The 14363-nt window shown below is 55.2% G+C and overlaps 6 protein-coding genes across 6 annotated transcripts; 3 read left to right on the plus strand and 3 right to left on the minus strand.

Moving 5' to 3' along the window:
- Nucleotides 1-2315: 2315 nt before the first annotated feature.
- HMPREF1541_06675 (uncharacterized protein) lies at nt 2316-2975 on the minus strand (the record flags this gene model as incomplete). Its single annotated transcript, XM_008721005.1, has 1 exon — nt 2316-2975. The coding sequence occupies one exon, from the start codon at nt 2973-2975 to the stop codon at nt 2316-2318; it is 660 nt and encodes a 219-aa protein (XP_008719227.1).
- Nucleotides 2976-4189: 1214 nt separating this feature from the next.
- Nucleotides 4190-4729, minus strand: HMPREF1541_06676 (uncharacterized protein; the record flags this gene model as incomplete). Its single annotated transcript, XM_008721006.1, has 1 exon — nt 4190-4729. One exon carries the CDS (start codon nt 4727-4729, stop codon nt 4190-4192), a length of 540 nt encoding a protein of 179 aa, XP_008719228.1.
- Nucleotides 4730-5340: 611 nt separating this feature from the next.
- HMPREF1541_06677 (uncharacterized protein) lies at nt 5341-6603 on the plus strand (the record flags this gene model as incomplete). Its single annotated transcript, XM_008721007.1, has 1 exon — nt 5341-6603. The coding sequence occupies one exon, from the start codon at nt 5341-5343 to the stop codon at nt 6601-6603; it is 1263 nt and encodes a 420-aa protein (XP_008719229.1).
- A 557-nt stretch (nt 6604-7160) lies between these two features.
- Nucleotides 7161-7651, minus strand: HMPREF1541_06678 (uncharacterized protein; the record flags this gene model as incomplete). Its single annotated transcript, XM_008721008.1, has 2 exons — nt 7161-7274; nt 7328-7651. 2 exons carry the CDS (start codon nt 7649-7651, stop codon nt 7161-7163), a joined length of 438 nt encoding a protein of 145 aa, XP_008719230.1.
- A 440-nt stretch (nt 7652-8091) lies between these two features.
- HMPREF1541_06679 (uncharacterized protein) lies at nt 8092-9585 on the plus strand (the record flags this gene model as incomplete). Its single annotated transcript, XM_008721009.1, has 1 exon — nt 8092-9585. The coding sequence occupies one exon, from the start codon at nt 8092-8094 to the stop codon at nt 9583-9585; it is 1494 nt and encodes a 497-aa protein (XP_008719231.1).
- A 2618-nt stretch (nt 9586-12203) lies between these two features.
- On the plus strand, nt 12204-14019 carry HMPREF1541_06680 (uncharacterized protein; the record flags this gene model as incomplete). The annotated part of the gene is made up of 2 exons (XM_008721010.1): nt 12204-12247; nt 12300-14019. The coding sequence occupies 2 exons, from the start codon at nt 12204-12206 to the stop codon at nt 14017-14019; spliced, it is 1764 nt and encodes a 587-aa protein (XP_008719232.1).
- Nucleotides 14020-14363: the final 344 nt, after the last annotated feature.

The following is a 14363-nucleotide window of genomic DNA, read 5'->3' on the forward strand; positions in this document are numbered from 1 at the left end:
GTGAAAAATCAGTACGTTTATGGGCTGACCCCTGAGTATCAATCAGCATCTTCAAAACAGCTTGCTGAAACCTTGTCCATGGCCTTGCTAATGGTTGTTGACGTAATGAGGGCTACGAGCAGGGAAGATCCAATCCCCAGACGCCTATTTTCGGACCATTCTTCAAACCTTCACCGCGGGAATTTTTGACGAGGAGTGACCTCGGCAGGCCTCGGCCAATACCACCATGGGCGTCCGGGGGTACAGTTCCTCCGGTACAATTGGTACTCCCAAGCCACTAGCTGACGCCACATTGAAAGCCACTGCCCCTTGTCCCGCCGCCGGACTCGCGCTATGATGATGAAAATTCTCCTGCCGAGCCCCGTCCGCCCAGTCGCACCATGGTTGCAGGCCGAGACAATGGGTTCCTGGTATACGCCCAGTATTTCTGCGGACACTGGCATACAGATCCTTGCTCCCGTCCTGCCGCTGTGCCGCCTGACAGAGCTGCCAATGACAGCCGCAGACGCCCACTGTGACCAGGAACATGCCAGTCAAAATCCTGAATCCGAGGACGTGCAGGCATGACAACGCACAGATGTCTCAGGTGCCTAGGATCTGAATATAGCACGAGCTCTGAGTCGTTGGTCACGAAATAACAATGATTGCTGCAAGGTCGGAACACGCTGCAGGCAAGGTATGACAAAACCGTCATGACAGACCGGGACAGCTAGTGACAACAGCGCTGACAATCACACTGACAGACATTCCTGTGACGTGCCTGACATGACGGTAATCTTGACACCATGGGAGACGACTATACACCCTAGCCGCCCAAGAGCATCGCCTTACCTAAATCCTACCGCCGAAAAAAACATACAATTTCTCGTCATTGTTTGACACAGCATTATGCGCAACCAGCTGTTGAAGTCAGCTTTTGCGCAGTTCGTCCCACCATGCTACAGTCCCAGAATGGAATTCGTAGCCTCGTGATCGCATCACAATACGGCCTCAGCACAATTTGCACAGCATTTGTCATTCTTTCTTTCAGCTGAGTGCTCGATATCCCCCGTAAACCCCTATTTCCGCCCCTCCATAACCACATCTCTGGCACGACCACATGGCAAGAGCAAAGATGGCAGTCAAAGCCCGGCTAACTTTTGCTTCGTAATCCGCCAAGACCAAACTCTTGGCGATGAACGGCACTCCAGAATCTCCCCGTGATCGCAAGCCCGATCGAAACCTTACTACCACATCATCTCAATATGCTTTCCTCCTTTCTTTCAGCCCAAGATAATTGAGTACAAGTACAATTAAGTGCCGCTCCACCCCTCCCACCCTTTCAACACAATGGGCATTTCTTGTTCACCATTAGCTTGCGAGCACAAGGGAACAAAATCCTCCCTCGCAGCTCCACTCCACTCCACCCCATTCAATCCATCTTCCAGCAGCTTCCGTTGCTACTTCTTGAAACACTCGGTGAGTGTTCCACTGCTTCCGTCACTCCCGGACTTCTAGAACCTCCAGCACACGAGATTCACTCCGACCCACACGCACACACACACACACACCACCACCATCGCACAGATGTCCCGAAGACCCCGCGTCGATCTTTCCTTTTTGGCAACGGTCCTCGCCATACGATCCCAGGTGCTCGTCACCCGCGCCACTACACCCTCAGCCATACTCTCTTCTCTGCCCTGCGTGACGATGAATTCACAATACCCTTTCTCCGAAACGACCCCACGCATGCACTCTCGGCTGCTGTACGGCGCCGAGAAGACCGACCCCTACTGCTGCTTCCAGAAGCCACGCGAGCAGCACACCCTCGCACCAAACCCTCGGTGTTGCGGAGTTGCACCATGGTAAAGTATAGGGCGTGCGTGTGTCGTTAGCCACGCGATCAGCACACACACACAGTTTCTCTCTTCTCCGCCTTCTCAGTCGCTCGGCCGTCCTTCGCCGAAACGGGCGAAGCGCATCATGAAACCCCTTTGATATCACCACGCTGCTCCCAAACAGGTAGGTGCTACTGTGCCACTGGCTTTCATCCGCCAGATCGCAGTTGCACTCCCCATGTGCTCAGCATGTGCTCAGCACACCCTCACGCACCTCCGCCAGGACCTTTGCGCGGGCAAGACAAGCAACATCAAGCAACATGATCATCCCCTCCCCTTCAAACGCCGACTCGTCGATCGGCGGAAATAACGCACGCCGCAGCTTTTTGCACAGCCTACTGCTGACATAATTGTCTTCTTCATTATTGCTCAGCTAACCTAACTCCTTAACGCCCCTCCCAACGCGCAACGCCCTTCCCAAAACGTACACAACCTCATTCACTCACCACCAATAACGCCCGCCCACTCTCTCCACCCACTCCCAAAGCTCTCATAGTACCTCTCCGTCAGCTCCGTAACAAACACCGACCCGGCCACCCGCCTTGCCTGCACAATCACCTCATTGACTTTCGCCGCTCTAGCTCCCTGCTGCACCACTGCCGCAGCAGCTTGATCCGTGTCCTTGGTACCGGTAACGTTACCGTAACCTTGGACAGCCTCCTCCAGCGAGGACCCTGCGTTAGCATCAAAGCCAACACCAACGCTGCCCTCTTCGACAGGCACTGCAGCTTCCCCATCAGGTAAAGGCAACGGCACCGAATGCACCACCACGGCCCTCTTCGCGCGCATCGCTCGGGCCAGACGCCGCGTCTCCTCGGCCGTAATGGCAGGTAAGCGTTCCTGCTGCTCCGGCTCCTCGACAGGCTGCTCTTCAGCCTCACAAGCCTTCGCAGCAGATCCTTCGTTCTGCACCCTTTGCTTGCCTTCGTACTGCTTACCTTCGGTACCAGCTCCACACAGCCGGCCAGCCGTACCCGTATCCGTAGTATCACACGGGAGGGCAAACACCCCCTCCCGGACCCTCGCCAGGAACGCGGTCCAGGTGTCTTCGAATACGACACACAGGTCTGTGAGATCCAGAAGGCGCGGGTCCGGCATACAGCCTGGATTGTGGATGATCTGGAACACACAGGTGTTAGTATTTTTTTTTTGGTTTTATTTCCCCTGATGTTTTCGTGTTCGGGAAATCAATTTATGCAATAAACACAGTACCAAGAAAAGGCAAAGGCCAAATATCATGCAGTGTCAAAATTTGTTCGTCACGTCCCAAAAAGTCGAGCCATGGCGGAGGGAATGATCAGCTGGGGAAAAAAAAATCAGCAGCATGCTCGGGTAAGGAGATTGGCAAAACTCTGTACTGTACTCCATAGTCCGGATGGTGAAGCGAACGCAGAATACTCCGTACGGGCGGAAGATGCCAGCCACATCCGCAGGTCCAGGTATTGTTCAGCCGGAGGAGTGAAAGGGAGGGAGAGGACGTCCTTGGGTTGACAGTGACGAGTTGTCTGGCCCTGCGGTAGCAGCAGCAGTAGCGACGGCGAGGCGAACGGGAACGGGAACAATGGCTACCAGCCGCATCGGCAGTGGCTGCGGGAGGAATGGAATTGAAAACCCCCAAGCAAGGACAGAGCGGGGGGGATTTTTGAGGCGTGTTCCATTGCATTGCAGCGCCGAGCCCTCGCATCCGGGTAGCAGAGCCAAGTGCAAAAAGACCAGGCCGATGGGATAGGGACAGGGATGGTGACCTCCAGAACCGGCGGCCGCCCGTGCCCGGTTGTTGAGGCAAGCGAGAGTGGGTATAATGTGCTGATGAGTGTACGTGTATGTGATCTGGGCGATGGCGAGGTGAGTCTCTCAATCTCAAGATGTCGTGATCACGAAGACATCGCGATCCAGGGATTCCAGGCCAAAGGCCAGCAGGCCCAGGTCCAAAGTCCAGGGTCCGGGGCCAGATCACGCATCTAGCCAGCCAGTCGATAGATGCGTTGGTTGCACGTTTCCAGCTGGATGGGACTCAAACCGCTGTGATGTTGCCCAAAATGGGGTGCGTTGATGTAGTTGATGGCTGAGTGTGGGTGGGTAATATGGTGTGTAGAGTTGCGAACGGAGCACGACAGGTGCAAAGACCTGCAGGGGTCTCGCCAGGAGAGACTTTTTTCCCACTGCTGTGGGGAAATAGAACCGAGGGCAAGGCAAATAAGCGAAGATGAATGCAGCGCGGTGATGAGATGAGATGGGAACTGTGGCAGTGACAGCGTGCGGGTGGAGTGTAACGTGATGGTATTGTAAAGGCAAGGGCAGTGAAACGTATTTCAATAGCGTACTGAGACATGAGCGTTTGCAGGGATTGGGTAACGTACGGTTGGTAAATCAGTCTCTGTGTCAGTTTGAGAAACAGAGACAGGGGCAGGCGAATCGCCGCTAGCGAGGTAGGCGCAGCGCTTAGGCCAACAACGATGGACTAGGTTAGTGAGGCTGCCAAGGTATGTGACCGTATGGGCATCGGCTCTGATGGGCGCCTCGTCGACAAAGATGCCGTCCACAGCCATGGTGGGATCCTGACTGGGCCAGGCAGCATACGTCTCCACATCGGTAGACACTGAGTCCAGGTCGCGTTGGAGCCAGACAACGTGAACGTAGCCAAAGACGGCTACGTTGGAGTGAGACCTTAATTTCGGAATCTCGCGACAGTAGTTGGCATCCGGGAGGGGGGCAGGCCCTGGTCCGTTGCCCGGATTGATGACAACCAGGAATTGAGTCCGTGGGTGGGCGGTTATGGCATCGTAGAGGGGTTGCCAGGCGCCTGGAAAGGGATAGACGTAGAGGGGCACGAGCACCGAGGAGGCCGCCATTGAGGAATGCGTGGTTTTGCTGGGTGGAATTGGAAAGTCGAGGAGTTGTGAACACGGAAATAAACTGGTTCAGCTCGGGAGCTGGTAGCTGTAAGTTTTGGTTGTCGCCATGGGGGAAGGTTATGCTCGCCTTGGACTGTCATTTTGGGACATCGGGCTTGGCACGGGCATTGGTGACAAAACACCCGAAACTTTCCATACCACGGTGTTACACACCCTCAGGACCGCACACCATCTTTTGTTCTCCACGTTTTGTCAGAACACTCCGTCGGTATCACCTCGTGGCCAGGAAGGCGCCGGGACCAATGCGTCGTAAGTGGATTGTGTCAAGTCGAGACCTGCTCGGGAGCCATTCATGTGGCTTGCCAGGCCTCCGGATTAGCTCAGAGTAGCTCAGAGTAGCTCACCTCGTGGATAGCCTGGCCCTCCAGCATGTATTGCCAGTTGATCGTTGTGAACCTCTCCTTCAACATATATAGCCAAGGGTCCAGGGCCAGGTCCCTCGCTTCATCACTCAAGCATCAGACTCAACCGAGAAACACCACAGCAGCTTAGCTCTTGCTTGACACAGCACTGAAGCTTGCACATTCTCTTTCATCAACCTTCGCAACATGTCTGCCTCAGCATACACTTCCAGGGCGTCCTCGCCTGCCCCCTACTCTCCTCTCACTTCCTGTCCCGGTACACCAGCCACCGAGGCCTCATCACTCTTTGATCTTCCAGACCTTGCTCAATACATTCTCGTCACTGGTGGTCTGGGTTTCATCGGTAGCCACACTGCCGCCGAGCTTCTCAAGTCTGGGTACAACGTCCTCATCGTCGACAACTGCAGCAATTCTCACAGCGACGTCTTCGGCCGTATCAACCAGATTGCCGACAACCACTATGCATCTCGACCCTCGGCAAGGCCGGAGGCCAAGCTCTTCAACGTCAACTACCAGGACATGCCCAGCATGCAGAGCCTCCTGGACCAGTACTCGTCCTGGACTCTGAGAGGGGATCGTGAAAGCCAGATCGTCGGCGTCATCCACTTCGCTGCCTTCAAAGCTGTTGAAGAGAGCATCCGCTCGCCCCTCAAGTACTATCGCAACAACATCACCGGCCTAGTCGACTTCCTTGGTTTGCTGGAGGAGTACAACATCAAGAAGTTCATCTTCTCATCATCAGCCACCGTCTACGGCACCATCGCCGACCGCGGCCTGCCCCTCCAGGAAGAGAACTGCGTGCACAGTCCTACCTCCTACAACAGCCTCGAGGGCTCGTCAGTAGCCGCCGAGCAGGGCTGCACTGGCTTGACCAACCCCTACGGCCGCACAAAGTTCTTCGGTGAGGCTATCCTCGCTGACGTCGCTGCCTCTGACCCGGCCTGGACCATCATCGCTCTTCGGTACTTCAACCCTATCGGGTGCGACGAGTCTGGTCTGCTCGGCGAAGACCCCAAGGGTGTCCCATCAAACCTCCTACCTGTTGTCACCAGAGTCATGACCGGCCAATATGCCGAGCTTAAGGTCTTCGGCGATGACTGGAACACTGCAGATGGCACTGCCGTCCGCGACTTCATCCACGTCACGGACCTAGCTCGGGGACACATCGCGGCCCTTACCTCAGCACAGCAGGAGTCGCTCAAGCAGAACTTCCGCACATTCAACCTCGGCACTGGCTGCGGATACTCTGTCGAGCAGGTGGCATCGACCATGGAGAAAGTCTCAGGCCGTGCTGTGCCGCGGCGCAGAGTGGAACGCCGAGCAGGCGACGTCGGCTCCTGCGTTGCTGTGGCAGGCCGTGCCTACACCGAGCTAGGCTGGAAGACCGAGAAGACGCTCGATGACGCCTGTCGCGACATCTGCCGCTTCCTCAAGGTTAACGAATCATGACGAGTCATAGAGCAAAAGTCAATTTGGCGATGGAGTTCCGGAGGAATCGGGATCGGCAAATCCCGCAAAACATTCGAATAGAGATCTGTGATACCCAGGGTAATTTTTAGTACCAGACTAATACTGGTGGACCAGTGTGACCGGGTCAGGAATAGACGGGCATCAAGGGTCAGCGTATGTAAAACAGATGATAGCTAATGCAACAAGCAAAATGCTCGAGAGACAAATTTTTCTTGGCTGCGAGTCCGGCGTTTTCTGTACTTCCGCGAAACTTTTCACGTGGCGCTCCGATCGCCCCGCTCGGCGGGTCGCATGGCGTGGTATGCCGGGACTGTGGTGGTGTGCAGATCATCACCTCGAAGCGATGTTCATGGTCGTGCTTGATACCAGACTATTGAAAATAGGGGCCGCTTGATCCTATGCGAGTCAACTTGAAGATTCGGCGGGTGCCTTGCTGATGGAGGTGGCATCCATGTCAAACGTGCCGTTCTCCGGCGTCGAGTCGGTCAGCATGACTGACTCCGCTCCACTGCCACATTTTCAATCACAGACTGTTGTCAAGATGCGCGGATGGGTGGAGAGATGAAGGCTCTGACAGCCTTCACGGCATCTCCTTCATGGGTACGTAGCAGCTCGGTGGCCTTCACCTTGGTAAGATCAAGCTCCTCGACCTTCGTCATCGTCAGTATCTAGTGTGGACGGCTGCATCACCAGTGACTCGTACCAGGAACGTAACATCTTCACTCGCAATCTTAATCTTCTTTCTGGGCTCTGCATCTGTCTTTTGCTCGGGCTTTTTCGCTGTGTCGGTCTTCTTTAAGCCGCTAGCAATCTCTAGCCTCGACATTGCCTTGCCCAGTGCCTCTTGATCCGCAGCTGAGGGTTGTTTGGTCGCGCCTTCGCCATTCTCTTGGGACATGGCATTCGCGTTGAGCGAGTTGAGGGCAGCCGCGGCTTTACGATCCTCGGCATTGTTGGGCAGGTTCTGGGAGGTCTCGTCGTCGGCGGCATCCGCAGCGTTGGAAGCGGAAGTGATAGGTTCGGCCATGATGGTGGTAATGACTTAGGATATCAGGGATTGATGAGGCAATCGTTAAGATAGATAAAGATGCGTACAGTCTTGATGGTTATCAGCTTCAGACAGCCACAAAACCCCCACATATGGAGTTCGTGCACTAGTCTATCATTGGTATAGCGTAGCCTCTACACTTCAGCCTCGCCAAATCCCTCTTGGACAGTCATACCAAAGGTTCGATGAGATGGTACTTTGGTGGTAGCATGAAAGTCATTCCGGATCTGTTCTTCTTCGTTAACAAAAAAATTCGAAAAGACTTTGCTTTGTATTGAAACAGGATCCACGGCAAGTCTCCTGTTTCCAGACCGCCAACAGTCGATCATCAGAGAACTCGACCTGTTCTCAAATATATCCAGTCAATTCCAGTCTCTGCCTGCAAGATTTCTCATCACAGAAAAACCCGTGTGATAGATATGGCCGAACTCAATGGGGAGAAGTGGTCGGCCACGAGTTGGAGGTCTAAGCCCATCGTCCAAGGTGTGTCCTACGATGACACAGAATCTTTCGACAAGGCCGTCCAGAAGCTGCAAACGCTACCACCACTGGTCACACCCCGAGAGATCGTCAAGCTCAAGAACGAGCTCCGAGAAGTCGCGCTTGGTAATGCATTTCTACTTCAGGGTGGTGACTGCGCAGAGCTCTTCGACTACTGCAACCAGGACATGATCGAGGCCAAGGTCAAACTGCTACTACAAATGAGCTTAGTCCTCATCTATGGTGCTAAAAAGAAAGTTGTGCGCATAGCACGAATGGCCGGTCAGTTTGCGAAGCCACGTTCATCGCCAATGGAGACTGTCGGTGGTGTAGAGATGAACTCTTTCCGTGGTGATATTCTCAACAGCTATGAACCCGATGTTGAAGCTCGGAGGCCGCATCCCTCTCGATTGGTGGACGCCTACTTCCACTCAGCAGCGACACTCAACTACCTCCGCGCAGCCCTGGGCTCAGGTCTGGCCGATCTCCATGCTCCTCTTGACTGGTCCCTGGGCCACGTGCTAGACCCTTCGGTTCGGACCAAATACCAAAGCCTTGTCTCCAGGATCATCGACACCTTGGACATGCTCCGTACCATTGGCCTCGACTCCTCACGCAACCTCGAAACTGTCGACCTTTTCACGTCACACGAAGGTCTCCTCCTTGAGTACGAGGAATCCCTCACCCGCCAATTCAAACACCCTGCCAACGCCATACCACCTGATACTCTCAGCTCACCAACGCCCGCCCGGCGGAAAACCTCCACAAACCGTCGACCTTCAACAGCAGCCCCCAACACCGGCCACTACAACACCTCCGCCCATTTCATCTGGATCGGCGACCGCACCCGACAGCTCACGCACGCGCACGTCGACTTCTTTCGGGGCATTGCCAACCCCATCGGCGTGAAAGTCGGCCCTTCCATGCCCGCCGGCGACCTAGTCCCACTCCTCGACATCCTCAACCCAAATCACGAAATCGGCAAAATCGTCCTTATCACCCGCTACGGCTACGACAAGATCGCCACGCACCTACCCGGCCACATCAAAGCCGTACAAGCCTCCCAGCACGACGGCACGGTGGTGTGGCAGTGTGACCCCATGCATGGCAACGGGCGCAACGCCACGGTAGAAGCTGCCGACGGCAATGGCAAGCCCGCCACCTTCAAGACTCGCCGCTTCAGCGACATTTTGAGCGAGCTACAGCAGGCACTACAGATCCACCGCTCACTCGGGAGCTATCTGGGCGGCGTGCACCTGGAGCTGACAGGTGAGGCCGTCACCGAGTGCGTTGGCGGCGCGGAGAATCTACGCGAAGAAGATCTCAGTCTCAACTACACAACCTTCTGCGATCCGCGACTGAACGAGAAGCAGGCACTGGAGCTGGCCTTCCTGGTGGCGGGATTCTACCGGGAAGACCTGGAGGATGAATAAATGCATTTCGGGCAGGGTATGCCCAGGGTAGATTGGGGGGTGCGAGTTGCGGTATAGGGGTATTGCTAGCACTGAGAACTTTGGTGTGATGATGGACGACGCGAAAAATGCATGCTGCAAAGCACCCTGTCGCTGCTAGGATCGTGGCCAGGATCAGGCAGGAAATGGAAAAAAGCTCTCATTCTTGGTTTTCAGTCCTTACACGCAGCCACATCGTCCCTCCTTCATGCAGGTCCATCTGTAGCCACAGAGCTTGCAGCTCTCAGTCCCCCCAACCCGTGAACCCTTACTGCCATATAGAAGCTCTCTGTGGCCCTCCGACACTCAGTGACCACACTGTCCTCATTCTGACCAGCGATTCGCCCGACGCACAGGTCCTAACATCACGAAGATCGGTTGCTGCATTACCGCAACAAGCCAGTCAACTCACCATGTCAATAGCGCGTAATGTAACCAAGTTGGCATTTCCGAGACCTCGATCCTCCCCGGGCTTTCAGCCGCAAGACCGGGGCATCCCGCGTCCACAACCACGTGGCTGCTGCAATGCTGCCGGGCCGCCACCTTCTCGCCACCATCACTTAGAGAAAGAATTCTCCGCGCCTTGGCCTCCGAAGAAGCTGAGGCTGACTAAAGGAGAAGAAGTAGGTACGTAATGTATACGCCAAGCCTCACTTCAGCGAGCGAAGCCTGAGCTGAACAAAGACAATAGGAGAGAAGAGAGGAAATTGAAAGAGGCGGGGACGAGACCTAGAATCTGGACCTCCTTCAGCCACGTCATGCACATTCCCGAGGACATTCTTTTTTTCGCCGTCAAACCATTGTCTCTTTCTCGAGTGACCACAGATTTGCCTCGAGATGCAATTGTTTGAGCGGCGAGGATTTTGTATTGCCATTTTTGCCTCTGGGATCTGCTTCCTCGAGCGACGGTTTGGTGGATAATGTTAGAGAGCTTATGTAGCGTCCGAAGTATTGGTGAGTGCCATAACATGCATCCCGTGAAGCATGGACAGGCATGGTCCAATGGAAGTCGAGTCGAACATGTCGAGAAGAGCTTCAGGGGGTGAGATGTCATGGGCAACGCGACTCTGGGGAGACTCTGTGCGTCGTATCAATATATCGCAGCCACGTATCGGCATCTTTCATACCCGAGCATAAGGAGGTGAGTGTCTCATCAGGGAGCAACAGCTGGTCGTGTGCCGGCGTGTTCCCAGCCGCGAACCCCCCATTACCGAGAGTGCCTGTTGACAAACCTTTCGGACACGGTTACGACCCCATCCGCTATCCTCATCTCCAGCCATACCGCATAGTAGTAGCCTGGGTAGACAACATTAATGCAAGCCTTCACCTCCACAGCGGCTAGGTTGGTTTCCACGTCTCTTACAACATCGTGCCCCTTTCCTCCCACATTCTGGCTCAGTCTCTTCACTTGTGGCTCCAAAAGTTCACGCAGCCACACCGTTTCTTCGAGTCGGCGCTGCTCACCCATGCCACCCATAAGGTAGGCGAAAATCGTCTTCGCGAGCACGTAATCAGATTGGTCTGACATCCAATAGGCTCTGTCTTGCGGGAGCTCGAATTCGTAAGCATTGATGGCATCAACGGTGATATGACTTTCCCACTGGGTCGAGCCAATCAAGTTGATGGTCAGCATATGCAGCCTCTTGAGGAGTGCCTGCGGCGGTCTCAACGATCTGTCGCCTGCAGCGTTCTTCTCAAACAGAGGCGCATATACCGTGAGCTATGCACGTGCAGCATTAGTGTTCCGCTACGGTCTGCCTCGTTGCTCTGACGCTGCCTCGTACCCGTTGCACTCACCTGCTCGACGCCATGCATCCAGCTTTCCGCCAATCTCAAACCTGCACCTGCGACTCGCACCATCAAATCGTCACCTCTGAGGCTGATGCTTAACTGACTGGCAAGTGCAGGAGTTGCTTCATCCCGAACTTGACTGCATACACAGTTCACGATGGCATGGATCCTTCGCGGGCTCAGGGGAGACCAATAGTCGTGTAGAATGCGACGAGAAAATGTTGTCAGTAGCGAGCAGCTTTCAAATAAGGCGTGGTAGATCTTGAGTCGAAGCTCTAGAGGGAGTTTCAGTAAAGGTGAATGAACCTGGTTGTTCTGATGGATTAGAGCGTTTGGCATACTACAGTGTGCGAGGCAGTTGGCAGATAAGTGTCAGGCGAAGAGTGGACAACCGTCTCACAAGTCAAGGAAGGAAAAAGGCAGAAAAGACGAGTAGATGACGCGCTCATCCAGAGCTTGGCAGGCGTGTTGGAGTCCACCGGTCGCCTCATAAGGCAACTCCGGACCACAAGGTTGCCTTCCCGCCCTCTGTTGACATAATCCGGCCCCCAAAGAAAGACTCTAGCATGGGGTTCACGTCAAGCTATTTCTGCCAAGGACTCTACCAGACGGAGTCTTGGTGTTTCAGGTAATTTGACGATTGGGGGCCTGAAGACCATCCATCCACCTTGGGCCCACGGACGTCTCTCTATCATACGGTCAGCAACTCGGGATGGCACAGGCTGTCCAGATTGAGCCTGCTATAACCTATATTCAGCCGTCATAAACAACCTCAGCGAAAGTGTAAGCCATTAACGCTGCTTTCGCCCATGGCCCCTGTGCGACAGAAGGCTTTTGCCCATAAGGTCCGTTCGTGAGTCTGCGACGATTCCCCTCACCAACACCCGGTCTGACTGTCTCGCCAGCGGCTGTGACAGCTGCAAACGAAGACACCTGAAATGCGACGAGGGCAAGCCAAAATGCTTGCGTTGCTACAAAGCCGACCTGGATTGCGTCTACAATGCTCCCAAACCTCTCATTTTCGAGCCCAGACGCCGTCCCGACCAGTCGGCACGACCACGTTATAGGTCATCTATGCAGCGATTGAATCAGTCCAGCGAACGCCCAACACCTCTTCTCTTTCGACCTATTCAGATATGGAACGACGCCAAGTCGGCCATGAATCTCTCGCACTGGACTCGGGTTTCGGGACCCTGGTTCTCACGTTATTCTCCGCCTTCACAAACCAGTTTCTGGACAGCCCAGATCCCACGCCTCGCATATACGCGTCCTGCAATTCTATACCTGGTGAGTGCCATCGTTGGACTCGAGCAACGCTTTTTCATCCTCGATACACACCACCTGACCGCTCGCGCCCGTGAGATCGTCCACAACTACAATCGCGGGCTGCAGCATCTCACATCCGCTTCCTCGCAGCCAGTCGATACGTACGTGGCGCCGATCCTCTGCTGGCTCATCGAAACCATGACCAACAACACAAAGACGGGTCGTATGCATTTGACTGCGCTACAGCGGCTCCTGGAGGGGTCCCAGACCAGGCCCCGGCAGAGTTACGATGCCGGCAGCGAAGCCTACGACATCATTATGCACCAGCTCCCCGACCACCTGCGATACTGCCAGTCCTACAGCGCCACCAGCGCCGCCTGCGGAGGCATCTTTGATTCCGTGCCCGTGGCGCTTCCGACCCTCCTGGAGAACCGTGCGATGCCCTCCCTTCCGCCCCCACCCTTACAATCTCATCACTCCCCACATCTTCACGAGACGCCGACCGCCTCTCCCTCGTTGGACAACCACCAACACCCCAACACAACCCAAATCCGCGCCCTAATCAAACACTACCTCCTCACCCTCGACTCCCAAGGCCACACCACCCTCCCCTACCCAACCGCGCTCCGCCACGTCCGCTCCTGGCAACACACCGTCTGGGCGATGCGCTGGAGAACCTCTCCTACCGTGGCGGCGGCAGGAGCGCCAGGTTTAAAACCAGAAGCAGAAGCAGAACTCACCATCAGCGCCACCACCTTCTTAATCGCCACCGTCAGCACCCTTCTCGCGACCCAGCAACGCCAGCAGCAGGGAAAGGAGGATAGGGAGGAGGAAGAGGAGGATACAGCAAAAGCAGACCACTCCTACGCCCCCTTCCGCGCCTACACCTACCTCCTCCTGCGCTTCGGCGACCTCCTCGTATCGAGTTCAAGTTCCGCCTTCGCCCCGACGCCGCCTCAGAGCCCCCAATCCCAATCCCAATATCAATCCGCCGCTTCTGCTGGTGGCGATGCAGACTCCAGCACCGGTCTCAGACCAGCGGACAGAGCCGGCCTGCTTGACGCGGTGGAGACGGCCGTGGGGCTGATCGTGCGGTTTGCGCGCCTTGACGATGCTAGAGACTGTGACGAGGATGCCGATGGCGAGGATGACGACTATGATAATGACGACAAGGAGGACGGGGAGGACTATGATACTAATGATGAGGACGATGACGGGTACGAGGGACAGGGCAAGGAGAGACAAGCCACCCGAAAGCTCTCCAGGCGCGCCCGCTGGCTTCTGCGTGAGGCGAGGCGGCTGCGGAGGGAAGATGGATGCCCGGGCGGAATCAATGCCAGACAATCATGTATATATTGAGATGGATGGAATGGGATGGGATGGTGAGCGATGCTGGAAAGCGGCGGTAAGAGGGGTGAAACGGTGTGTAACAAGAGAAACCGGTAGGGCCTGTGGAAAAGGTGCTGCCGGGGAGAGATGCTCCTGACACTTTTATGTCAAGTCCGGGGAATGGGGACATCGATATCTAATGAATAAAGCACGTTGCACGTAGAGAGATGGATGAAGCGGCTGTCAAGGCATTGAATTGCTACAAACCGTATGATAAGATAGAAGGCGCAAGGGCGAAGCAAGATGCCTACATCGCTCACTTGACCGTAACGCAATCGGCCGGAGGACCCATGATCTTCAGCCGTGATCGATGG

Source organism: Cyphellophora europaea (genome assembly GCF_000365145.1).
Source record: "Cyphellophora europaea CBS 101466 unplaced genomic scaffold supercont1.6, whole genome shotgun sequence".
In the NCBI taxonomy this organism is placed as follows: Eukaryota; Fungi; Ascomycota; class Eurotiomycetes; order Chaetothyriales; family Cyphellophoraceae; genus Cyphellophora; species Cyphellophora europaea.